This window comes from Mauremys mutica, chromosome 14 (assembly GCF_020497125.1).
Source record: "Mauremys mutica isolate MM-2020 ecotype Southern chromosome 14, ASM2049712v1, whole genome shotgun sequence".
In the NCBI taxonomy this organism is placed as follows: Eukaryota; Metazoa; Chordata; order Testudines; family Geoemydidae; genus Mauremys; species Mauremys mutica.
This window is the reverse complement of record NC_059085.1, coordinates 8951612-8964513: the sequence shown is the minus strand read 5'-3', so window position 1 is coordinate 8964513 and position 12902 is coordinate 8951612. Positions and strand designations below refer to the sequence as shown.

The window sequence follows — 12902 nt, the reverse complement described above, 5'->3', positions numbered from 1 at the left end:
GGGCTCAGAGCACCTCACTGCCCTTTGCAAGTATCCCCTAATATCCTGTTTCCTAGCTGACGGCTCCAGCACCTGTCACCACCCTCGTTTCCATAGACGAGTGGCTCAGCTTTGTAAATCCAGCACAGCGCTTGTGCATGGGGGCTTGGATGTTGTGGGATATGCCAGGAAAGTCAGCTCCATGTCAGCAGCTATAGGCACAAGAGAACATAAGCAGCCGAGAGACTCAAGTGGTTGAACCACTTGAGCTTTAGAGCATTATACCAGCTTCCTTCCTCCAAAGAAGCAGCCTGTTCTTCCAGAGAAGTCTGTTTAAAGAAGCAGACAGACGCCTTCTCTTTGCAAGTGGCAGGTTTATTTAGGAATTGTTCTCTCTTGGCATCACTCATTTCTTCATGGCTTTAGCTATAGCAACCAGAACAAAGAGGCCAGCTATGATCAGCGTTACCAGGGCACCAGGAATCCACAGCTGTGGGCCTAAAAAAGAAAGCAGTTACATTACTGGTTCTTCCTTGTGTTCCTTAGTAGGGAGCCTGCCACCGCAGGTGGCCTGGGGAAGGTGGGGTCACTTCTCGTGACATGCAAGAGCTATCATAGCTGCTGCTCTCTGCACCTGTAAGTATGACACTGCATTGCAGGGAAGACACACGCGACCCATAAGACCTGTGTACTTCAGGGCTGTCTCTGAAGTGGGGCTTATTTTTAGCCATTTGAGTTTTAGGTAGATGGCTCCCAAAATTGGGAGTTTTCAAGGCATTTTGTTTACACACACAATACTTATTACACTCCTAGTCATCTCTTTGAAATGTTTGCCAGAGCACATTAATTTAGGACAGCTTCAAATGTTACAGAACACTCAGCAGGGTCTACACAGACCAATCCATGCACAACACAGCGTGCTTTAGAAGTCACATCCCTGTAGTCTGCGTTACTGCTCCATGTAGACAAGCTCTTTAGGTACAAATCACCACTTCCAGCATTTTATTCGATAAACACCGATTTTGTTTTTTGGATCTGGATGTTGTATCGGCATTGGTCAGTTAACACTGAAAATCTGAAGCCCTGATCTTAATCAGTCCCTCACTCATGGCATTTAGGGTCAGATTCTCTGAAGAGCCCAACACCCACCAATTTTCAAAAACACTCAGCACGCGGAGCACCAAGCTCTTGAAAAACCTGGCCCTTAATCACTCCCTCTCTGGATTCTATAGGCTTCCTGCCATCAGCTCCCCTCCTCCAAGTCATTCTCTGGTCTTCCTAGTGACTCTGTGCCATGGCAGACATCTGGCCTAAGAGAAGGCAGATTTGGTGGGGCAGACTAGGCTCTCTATACACATTCTACAGCCTGATCAACATTGGTGGGGGTGTCGATTTAAGATACGCAAACTTCAGCTACGGGAATACCGTAGCTGAAGTCAACGTACCTTATTCCGACTTACTTCCCGTCCTCACGGCGCAGGATCGATGGCCGCAGCTCCCCCGTCGACTCCGCTACCGCCACTCGCTCCGATGGAGTTCCAGAGTTGACGGGGAGTGCGTTCGGGGATGATATATTGCATCTTGTCGAGACGCGATATATCAATCCCCGATAAATCGATCGCTATCCGCCGATACGGCGGGTAGTCTGGACATACCCTACTGAGACTTCTAGTCCTGCAGAACACAACATAGGAGAATTGATGCGAGTCTGAAAGACCACAAACTGCCACACTGCAGGGGAGAGATCTTAGCAGCCTCCTTTAATGGCTATATGTAACAGGGGTCAAGTGTGACTGGACTGTTCCTACTCAACTGGCTTTGTACAGTTATCCAGGACGGGACATACGTACCCCAGAGGTCCTGCAGTTTTGTCCCCAACTCAGCATTCCGTGCTCCAGAAAGGGGAGAGGCGAGGAGATGGATGGGTCCATAAGAGACAATCTTCTTGTAGTCCTCCTCAAGTGCCCTCTTGCTCTTCGACTTCCTGGGACATTGCTGTGAGCGGAACAGAGGGAGGAAAGCTAGGGCCTGGGGCAGGATGGGACTCTTGCTTTCTCTTCTCCTGTGCCGTGTAGGAAGAGCCCTTCCTCTGAATATCAATCCCAACTTACTGGCAGCGAAAAGCCTCCACTTGCATGGGCCCAGGAACCTTCTACAAGCTACAGGAGAGGTTTTCAGTTCATTTATCCAGCAGCCAGGCAGACCAACGAACTGGATGGACCCAGCTATCATTAAAGGGGAGGGTGACGTAACAGCCCTCCATGATGTAATCCTGGAGCTCTGAGGGAAAGGAGAAGAAGCCCTCCATCACTGGGCAGCTGCCCCTTAAGAGGAAGCAACGTTGTGCTCTGTTCTTTCCGGAGGCAAGGAGAGCCAGAGAGCTGCTGAAAGAACTGGGGGAAATCTGAAGCCCAGCACGGACTGTCAGCTCTTTGCGGGCAGGGCCAGTCTCTTTGGTCTGTGTTTGTACCTTGCCTAGCACGGCCTGTGACTAGAGCTGCTAGGCACTGTAGTATAACGCAGATAAACAACAGACCAACAGTGATAAGGGCCCTTAATGGATCCTCACATTGTCATGCTGCAGAAGTGACCATCTCATTTACAGGCCCCACAAGGGAGGCAAGTCTTCAAGAGAGCGGGTCCAATGGATCCTTATATTGTTAAGTGACAATTCCACAGGGAGAGGCCTCTAGCCAGCGGTTAGCTGAATCCAGCGCAGGGTCAGAGCAGAGCCCTCGGCCGCAGCTAAGGCAGCTCAGAGGAGAAGGGTCTCCAACAAGTCCCGCTCGCAGTGCGGGGGGCAGAGGGAACCTCACCTTTGCACAGGGTTCGGGGCCATCGGGGAGGCACAGGCGGACTCGGCAGTGCAGGAACACCTCCGAGTAGTTGATGAATTGGAACATCTGGAAGCTGAACTTTGCCAGGGTGCTGTTTCCGATGGCATTGATGTACATCACGGTCTCATCACGGGGACACCTGCAGTGCGGGAGGGGAGGGGAGTCCAAGAACCAAGTCAGCCTGGGGAGTTTTACACCCCGAGATGCCAGCAGTCCCAGTGCAGTGCCTGGTCTATCAGTGGAGAAGGCTTTGCCCTCGAGATGTCTGGCTTTACACAGTGAGGGTCAATGTAACAGCCAGATGCAGTCTTGGGTAAAGGCCAGGGATTTTTAGGGGGAGGAAGGATGCTAGCATTGACGGAAAATGGCTTTGGACAAAAATGCAGATTTGTTTTCAAATAAAAAAATGTTAGCCCTGGTTTCTCTTCCCTCCCACCCCTGCCCATTTTCCTCCCCTTCCCCACCGCCTGGAAGGATCAGGGGAAAAGAGAAACAGTAAGACTTGCATGTCTCCCCCCGGAAGAATTTCTTTTTAAATTTGTAACCAAGAACAGTTTCGGGTTTTTCACAATGCCGAATTCTGACCAGCTGTGACGTCTGGGTTAATTCCTTATCTGAACTCTGCAGGGAAACCGCTTTCCCTTTACGGAGCATCCATGAAGCAACCAAAGTGATGTTTCTTTCAGAGCAGCAGTTGCCTGTGTCTGTGTGCATCTCTCTGGGGCAGGGTGCGCCTTGTTCTACCTGGGAGTTTCATTGCCAAGTCACTTCCTGCCCATAGTTCGGGGAGGAAAGGAACGGTCTATGCCCAGTCCCACCTTAGAGCAGCAAGGAAAGATTATCTTCCTCCCAACAGCCAAGGAGGTGAAAACCCCTATGTAGATCAGTAGATCTCAAAGCACTTTACAAAGCAGGTCAGAGAAAAGGATACTATTTTACAGTGGGGAAACTGAGGCACAGAGCGGGGTAGTGACTTGCCAAGGTCACCCAGCAGGTCATTGGCAGAGCTGGGAATTGAATCCAGGTCTCCTAAGTCACAGTCCAGTGCTCTGGCCATGCTGCCTCGGATGAAAGGCTGATGTATCAGGATGCTGCATCGGTGCCTGGGGGTTATTCATCATCATGGCATTGTGGGGCTCTCCGCAGTTCTATTAGTGGTTTGCATGGCCACAGCTCAAATTGCTTTAATGGGTCACTTTTCCCTGTACCCAACTTCTGTTCAAGTCCCCTGCAGGCCTGTGCCCCATAGTTTTAACTACAGTGTTGCTAGAGCATGTGCTGGCTCACAAGCTGCATGGGACAGTAACATGTACCCCAGTCATTGACTCCCTCATAAAAACATAGGGCTGGAAGGGACCTCAGACGATTATCCAGTCCAGCCCCCTGTACTGAGACAGGACCAAGTAAACCTAGACCACCCCAACAGGTGTCTGTCCAACCTGTTCATCACTGGAGGTTTTTTTTAGGAGATTCCACAACCTCCCTGGGTAACCTGTTCCACTGCTTCACTCTCCTTATCCATGCAAGAGAGCTCGGCAATGGGCTTATTTATATTCCGGATGCTCTCTGGAGAGGTAGCTCCATTCCAGAAGCCGGTCAGGTTGTGAATGTGACCAGAAACTCATCCTTTTTTGGGAGTCTTAATTTCCCACATCCTCCTCTGGGACATTAAGCTACATCTCAGAGTAACAGGCTAGAAGCTCTGCCGGGTTCAGGCTGCCTTTTACGACCAAGAAAGCAGCCATCTCTGCCAGACTTTGCAGTGGTGTTTGTACCGCACCTGCCACAACAGAGTCCTGGTCCATGGCGGTGGGGCGGGGGGCTCGATTACTACCATGATACAAACAACAAGGAAGTTACTTGGGACAACTTGCACAACGCAGCTTTAAACCAAGACAGGTTGCGTTTATTGCATGAACGCCAGAGCGCACTAGAGTTGTGGCCAACTGGCCCATGCCTCAATACTGCCAGTCAGTGGACCTACCACCCATCGGTGCTGGGATGGGGGAAGAGATTGAGGGAGCGAGCACTTTCTCCCACAGATATGAAAGATGGGACATGCTCAGGAGAGAAGCCAGCTGATTTAAAGATGAGGTGTGGGAGGAAGAGGGGAGTTTTTGCACTAAGCTCCACATGCCACATGGTTAGTGGCCATGTTCATTTTCTCTGCCAGGCAATTACAAAGTCTTCACTGGCTGGCTATGACCACAGGAGCCATGTCAAGACTCGACAGCTTGTCGCTCCCGTGGCGTGGTCATGGCAACCTGGACCTGGACTCCTCCCCTCCCAGAGTTACCTAGCATCAGGGCCAGTAAAGCACATGGCTTTTCCCCCTGGCGAGGAACCTGGGGAGAGCTCGAAACCTGCCGCTCTTACCCCTTCACAATGAGCTGGTGCTGCACGTCATGGCTGGGATCTGCCGACGGGGTGGCCCAACAGTCCTCGACGCTCAGCAGGAAGTACCGCACCTGGCTCTGGCCTTCCAGCTGCAGCAGGATGTAGAGGAACTCCGACAGCGGGAGGGCCGGGGGCTGCTGCCGGTAGGGCTGCAGATAAGCCGAGGTCTCGTACAAGGCCATGGTCACGTTGAACTCCCCCTCTTTGACCACAAACTTCACCAGCCTAGGAGGAGATCAGGGAGACCAGGCTCAGAGTCAGAAAAAGGCAGGATGGAGGAGGCCACCAAGCATCCAATTGCTGGCGCTTGCAGACAGATCCCCATGGGCCACCAGCTCCTGCCCACAGGGAAGCCCGTCTGTTGTCCTCCTTACAGCCAGGGCACCATCGCCAACCTTTAGCAAGTCATGCACAGTTCGCTACCTGCCCTGTGAGAACAGAAAGAGCTGCCTCCGTGGCTCTTCTGCACAAGGGACCCCCTGGGGAGAGCAGATCCCATCCAGGCTGCCCCACTGGGGTATCGAACAGCGACGTCTGAGAAGAGTGCACCCAAGACGTCTCCCAGGAGGCTCTCTCCCTGACACACACCAAGCAGCAGGGAGTCTGATGGGGTAACCGTCCTCCCCCCCGCCCCCCACAGTTTATTTGCAGTGGTCGGGCAGATAGACAGGCAGGAATCGGATGGCACACACCTCCGGGAACATCTCATTTCCCTGCAACATGTGCTACTGAAAGCACCGGACCCTTAAGGCAAGCTGTCCAGTGCAGCATGGGGCAGGAAGGCTGCTCCCAGCCAGTCCAAGCCAGGCATTTAGGGCCACTTCCGTGCAAAGTGAGGGCAAAGGAGCGTGATGTGACATAGCTCTCAAAGCTCACCAGCACCTCCTGGTGGCCTGCAAATCATCTCATCGACAGGAGCTATTTTTCCAGCTGCTTTACATCCTTTAATGGCTTGTAAACATGAGAGACCTATTTCTAGAGGTGCCACACGCCCACTGCTCCTCTCGGCTTCAGCTGGAATTGTGAGGGGTTCAGCACCACTGGGGATCAGGCCTTAACCAGCCAGCTTCACCAGCAAAAAACTCAGCCCCCTGAGGGCTGCAGGGTGGCAGCCAACGAGCATTTAGTCTAGGAGGGAAATGCCCGTCCAGAGGAGAGAGGAAGAGCAGCAACTCACGTGTCGATGGCAGTAAGGGAGAAGGGCAGCTGGACCACCCGCTCATAGGAGTAGATGCAGGAGAAATGCACTCGCACAAGGCTGCTTCTGGAGATCACGCCCGTGGCCTCCATGTCGGACTCTATCACGTTGGCGTAAGACACGTGTGACCTGTTTTGCTGACACGGGCCAGAAAGCGTATTTAAGTCCTGTCTTCATGCCAGGAACATGTCTCCGCACTCAGCCTGGCTCACCCCATCCTGCCTGCAGCAAGGTGGTCAGGGACCCAGTCAGAGCTGGCTGTAGGTCAGGTAGCATAGGAGCACAGCAGCCAGAAGGCCCTTCCTGTTCCTTGAGGCTCCCACCCAAAGCCCACAGCCATCAGCTTGTGCGCACAAACAGGCCTCTTGTTCTGGGGTCCAGCTGGAAGCACCCAAGCACCCATTGATTTCACTTGGAATTTTTGGGTGCTCATCTGAAGAGGCAGGTCTCCAATTCAGCCTTTATTTTTTTTGTGCCTCTTGAGATCTGAGCCACGAAGTGGCCCAGAACAAGTCATCTGTTCCCCATGAAGGGAGATCTCTGTATTAAGACAGCACAGTATGTAGCACATTGGTAGTGGTACGTCTGTACGGTACTAGATATGGCTTGGCATGTTGCACCAAAACAGATCTAGATGTTGCCCACAGACCTTCAGCTAATCCACACCCCATGTGTGGCAGGGTACAGAACCCAGGCCCTTGGACTCCAGAAAGAGCCTCCTAGATCTTGAGATTGAGGAAGATCTCCATTAGCTGGCAAAAGGAAGGCTCTTGTTCTACAGTCCAGCCACCAGAACAGGACACAGTCCTGCTAGGACACGGAAAGTTGGCAGTGATCACAATAATCGGGTCCTAGCAGGCCTACTTTAATCCTTAACCTAACTGACGACTAGTGGGGAAAGGTTGATGAATAGTCAATGGATTTGTTACATGAAACTGTTTAAGAGAAGATGCGAGAAGGAGACAAAGTCGGATTTAATTTAAACAGAAAGCATCTGCCGATACCATTCAAGGACCATTCAGATTAATACCTAGTAAAGAGTAGAGGATTAGAAATTAACCAAAATTGGTGTGTTGGAAATTAGGCCTAATTGGTGGACAAAATAATGAAGCGGGGGGGGTGGGTCTGGTCTGGTCTAAAGCAGGAAAGGGACTATTATTCCCGATTCAGAACTGAATAGAATTAACTTTCTTCCCCACCAAGGGCTGGTCGACTCAATAAGAGGCTTTAACCCATATTCTGTCTCCGAAAAGGGACTTTGTGCAAAACAATTTCCATTTTAATGCTCTTTAACTTGTTTTGAGTCTTTTCTTTTGTATATTTCAATCAATAAAAAGTTCTAATCTTTGGCATTTGCAGTGCTGCTGTAGCCATGCTGGTCCCAGGACATTAGAGACACTACGCCAGTGCGGTAATACCTTCTGTTGGAAGAAATTCTGTTGGTGAGAGAAGCTTTTGACCTACGCAGGTCTGAAGAAAATCTCTCTATAACTTGAAAGCTTGTCACTCTCGCCAACAGAATTCGGTCCAATAAAAGTCTCTTTAATAACCTGTGACATGAATTGTCTAGCGTGTTTGCCATGATGCTAAGCAGGCGGAGGACTCTGCCTACCAATTCCCAGACCTTGGTTAATACTATTGACGGTTGGATTGTGACTGGGTTATGTTAACACCTTTAGCCCATTTATTCCATCTTAATACATACAATAGCTGCTGGAAAGACAGTTATTCTCCATTGGGAAATAGAAACTCAAGACTCCCATACTCGGCTGAAGTAGCCAAGCACTGCCCCCTCAAGCCCCTACTGACAACTCAGTGGAGGTCCAGAAAGAATAATTGATTATGACTAGCCACCGAACCAGCTTTCTTGAGAAGACATCCATTTAGAGCTAGGAGTTAGGTACTAATGCTACAAGGCAGAGATAAAACAGGAAAAGCAGAAACACCCAGAACCCCTTCACCACTGTGTCTTGTCTCAGAATGGCTTCCCCCTCCTAATCAGATACACCCCATGGAGCCCTTACCTGAATCACTGACCCACACAGGGTATGGTTCTCGCCCGTGAGAATGGCTGCAAAGAAGATTGCTCCATCTTCCGTCTTTTCAGAGACCTTGCAAGCACCGTTCTTCAAGTGGACCCGCGCCAAGGGGATTTTTAACACTTCAAACACTTCCTTTCTCACCATCATCTTCATGTGATCTTCCTCACACTGCAGCTTGAGCACCACATCTGGGGAAAAAGCGATCTGCAATAGCCATAAGGAAGAGGCCTGAAGGAGCCCTATGTCAGCTATGGTGTGACCCAGCACTGGTATAATGAGAGTGTCCTTCACTTCACTGCTGGCCAAGAATAATTTTTCAGAGGCCTGCAAAGGATGCTGGGTGGAAGAGATTGAGAACCCACATGAATCCAGCGCGAGCTTGTCTCTCTCTAGTGGTTAGACACCAAGATGTTTCCAAGTCTACTGCTCTGCCTCCAAACTAAGGGGTGTGGCCTTTTGACTCAGGACAGCAGAGGGCTCACACTTTTAGACCCAGAGGTGCTACATTTAATCCCTGTGATGGATGTCAGTGCAGTCATTACACTACAGCACAGTCACCCTGGCAAGCCTGATGAGGCTGAAGTGCTTCTGCTTCAGACCTTAGTCTAAAGCAACATTTTTTGGGTCACTTTTCTCAAGGGACACTTGACTTTGCTATGCCAGAGTCCATTAGTGACCAAGGGAAGCTGTGGGATGCTACCAGACAGTGGTTCTGGTGCTTCCTCCTATTGCAAGGCCCCTGGAATTACAGAGTCTCAGAGGCATCACAGTCTCCCCATCCCACAGCAGAAGTGTCCCTTGCATGAAACATGAGGACAGGTTTAAGATGAAAGGAAAGTTAACTAATGCAGTGCCTCAGGCTGGAGCTGCTTAGTTACAAGAAGGGAGGGGAGGAGGGCCAGTGGTTTCCTTTCCCCAAGTGCAGGGCTTCACATTTCTCAAGGCCAGATCTCCACCGTGACGGTCACCATCCACGAGTCTGATCACAACCGAAGTGACTCCAGAGAGCAGCCAAGCAAAGGGCTAGCAAATCCTCTCCGTTTGCTCAGTTTTGTTCGCCAAGAAAGCCTTGGACTGGGCCATGGCCAGCAGGAGCCGTCCTAGCTTGACTGACAGATGTTTCATCTCTGCAACCAGAACAGCTCCATGCACCCCTTGCAAGTGCTGGGTTGTCTGTGATCCACAGACCAGGGTAGCATGGAAAGGGTTAGAGAGCTACACTTCCTCCCTATGTCCAGACCCCCACTGCTCCCCTGAAAAGGAAGGAGTCCACCCACCCCACTCATTGTGCAAGCGTACACACAAGTCACATCACAGGCCCACTCCTTTTTTGCACGAGCGATCAGCTGACTCCTACGCCATCCCATGAAGTTGTTCCTAGTTCAGCAAATCCTTTCCTCATCTCAGCTTATAAAGGCACTCACCGGAGTGCAAAAGCAAAAGTCCCCCTCTCATGCTTTCTGAGTGGCTTGAGTAGCACTCACTACTGCTAGAATTGACACGTGCACCCCAGCCATGCCCAGCGTAGCCCCTGTCCTACCTTGACAGAATGTCCCAGTGAAGCCAGCCTTGCAGGTGCAGTTTGGTTTCTCCTCAACTACCCGGCAGACGCCCTGGTGCTTACACGGGTTCGGAAAGCAGAATCTTGGGCTTCTCTTGGGACGGAGGGCAGCCTCTTCCATTTGACCCCGAGGCTTCTTCAGATCAGCTACAGCAGAGGGAAGTGGGTATGTTTAAGTGCATCGTGAATAACAGGCTATAGTGGAGCAAGCTACAGTTAGCCTGTCTAGGTCTGAGTCAGTGCTCTGCTCAGCCATGAGGGGGAACCCTCGTTTAACACGGGATGAGTTGCGCTTATTTAAAGTCACTGCTTAGATCCCAAGAGAACCTTTATACTAATGGCGGAACTGCCTTGGGACACTACATCTGAAAGACAATGCTTCTTCAGTGCCTGCCAAGAGGCAACGTTCAAGAGTCTGCCCTTCCTCTTGTTCGAGCTGAGGTCATTAGCATCCAAATCTCAGTGTGATGAGTGGCTGCCCTCAACTGGTACAGGAGATGCAGAACCTTCATCTCTGGCTTGGCAGGTAAAAAGCTTCCTGCTAACAAGAAGGTGGAAAGATCCCACTTCTGGCCCCAAAGCTTTAGTGCCCTTAGCTGTTGTGTGTGGTGTGTGTTCTTATACACACGCCCCAGCCACCCAAATTCCTTCTGCTCTTGGGAGAAGTGACCAGTGCTAATCCTACTCTGGATAAGTAGCTTGAACACGTCCTCAGGTACAGGATTTTACCTTTCTTGTCCTCACTATTCATCCTCATCCCACAGCCCAGTAAATAAAGAGACTCACTATTGTAGCTCTCACCGCCAGGCAGCCAAAGAGCAGAGATCAGCAGCAGGCATGTCACAGTCACTTCCTGAAAAGCAAACAGACTCTAGCTCAGGGGTAGGCAACCTATGGCACGCGTGCCAAAGGCAGCACATGAGCTGATTTTCAGTGGCACTCACACTGCCCAGGTCCTGACCACTGGTCCAGGGGGCTCTGCATTTTAATTTAATTTTAAATGAAGCTTCTTAAACATTTTAAAAACCTTATTTACAACAAGAGTTTAATTATATATTATAGACTTCTAGAAAGAGACCTTCTAAAAACATTAAAATGTGTGACTGGCATGCGAAACCTTAAATCAGAGTGAATAAATGAAGACTCGGCACACCACTTCTGAAAGGTTGCCGACCCCCGCTCTAGCTTATTTTGATTTCTAACATGCTCATCTGTAGCCTCTGGAAACATACACAGCCATGTAAGAGTCTTCCTGTAGCAGTAGGACGTGCTGAGATGTTTAACCAGTCTAGAAGGCAGAGACAATATTGACTGAAGTTCACCCATTCAGAATACTCCGCTCTCCATAGCAAGCAAAAATTGCTTTCCTGGGTTTTTGAAGTAGTCTGTTACCCTGACTATCAGGGCTACTAACTCTAATTTGGGATCTCCTGGTCTCCTCTGTACCCAGATGTATTTGCTGTCGTTATTTTGCCTATCACCAAAGACCTGAAGGGTCTGAGCAGCAAAACCTTCCTCATCAGCCAGCCTACAACGTGCAGGGCCAGATTTTGTTCTGCATTAAAGCAGCTTAGCCAATAGGACCACTTCACTGGGGTTGAGGTATCAGGGTCCCCAACTTAGAGGATACGCAGACAAAATAAACCCAGACAAGTGACTACAGGCCAGTAGTAACAGCTGAGCACTGGCCATGAAATCACACAGTAGAGGCACCCATGCAAACAGAAGAGGAAGGAAAGAGTTGTTCCTCCTCAGGAAGTTCACTTTCCACTTTAGAGAGGAGCTATAAATAAAATGGTAAGTTACAAGCGGAAGAGCATCTTCCCCTGGATCCTTTTACACAGCTAAAGTAGGAATGTGGCTTTGAAGGGAATGTACATTTACATCATGAACAGACAGACAAGGAGGTCAAGGCCGCCTTCTGCTCCCCAGATCTTACACTCCCAGCAGTCTACTGTAACAGTCAGACACAGAAGGAGCCATCTCATTGGCCAGCGTGCTAGGAGGCAGTGCAGGCTAGTGGATAGGGCTGCAGTCTGACTCCATTGCCCCCAGTCATTAACACCAGGGGCAATGCAGGTATACGAAGTCCCCATCCGGACTCAGCAGCATTTTACACCTGTTTTGCCCTCGTGTTGTTAATGTCTCTGCACAAGGCTAAAAATCTGGAGAAGTTGGTTCTACTGGCATCTCTGCCACTGACTTAGGAGGAGACTTTGGACAAGTCACTTGACTTCTGTGCCTCACTTTCCCCATCTGGGAAATGGGGAATCATTACTAGAGCTCTAGGAGATCTATGGATGACATACTGTCTAGAAGAGCTGTTAGCACATGACTCCTACAGCACTGAGGTAGGCCAACCTCTAGAGAGGCTAAAAGAGCAAGCAGTAAACAGCTGCACTTCTTGGATCTGATTCCCCCACTGCCTTGCACCTCGTGTAGCCATTTATACCTCAGCAAAGTAGGTATCAAATGCTACAGTTCTGGTGTGATTGCATTTTGCACTCACTTTGCCTAAAGGTTAATGGACTTGACAAGGAGCAGGAGACTGAGGAATCAGGACCCTTTATCTGAAGGGAGAACACAGCTACACAAGAAGACATTTCAGAAGCCCTACCAATTGCTTTCAGGAGACAAGAGAAAGACAGTACTGCCCTCTTGTAAGTTACAACCTAGGAAGAGAAATCCACAACTCCAGCCTTCACAAACAGAGCCCTGCAGTCCCTGTTCAAAGCTGAGATTTCATGAGCTTTCCTCTACTCACCATCACCAGAGCTGCATACCCTTGCACCCCCACAGCTGTCTGCACTTCCCTGTGCCTTGGCCTTGCTGTGCTCTTTATATCATCTTTCAACAGCTGATTCTCCCCCACCCCTCACACTTCCCCA

General features: G+C 50.1%; 1 protein-coding gene across 5 annotated transcripts in view; it reads right to left on the bottom strand.

Annotated features, from left to right (window-relative positions):
* Positions 1-326: 326 nt before the first annotated feature.
* Positions 327-12902, bottom strand: part of LOC123349444 (uromodulin-like) — a 15667-nt gene continuing 3091 nt past the window's right edge. For 3 of the 5 annotated variants that reach the window (XM_044987537.1, XM_044987538.1, XM_044987542.1), the window contains exons 2-9: positions 10801-10867; positions 9994-10161; positions 8436-8641; positions 6391-6548; positions 5193-5438; positions 2796-2955; positions 1830-1974; positions 327-477 (exon numbers count right to left, since the gene is read on the bottom strand). In XM_044987537.1, coding sequence (XP_044843472.1) covers positions 386-477; positions 1830-1974; positions 2796-2955; positions 5193-5438; positions 6391-6548; positions 8436-8641; positions 9994-10161; positions 10801-10867 — 1242 coding nt within the window. In that variant the 3' untranslated portion in view covers positions 327-385. Of the gene's footprint in view, positions 478-1829; positions 1975-2795; positions 2956-5192; positions 5439-6390; positions 6549-8435; positions 8642-9993; positions 10162-10800; positions 10868-12631; positions 12719-12778; positions 12882-12902 lie in introns of those variants that run through there. The other 2 variants (XM_044987539.1, XM_044987541.1) reach the window with 2 other exon arrangements.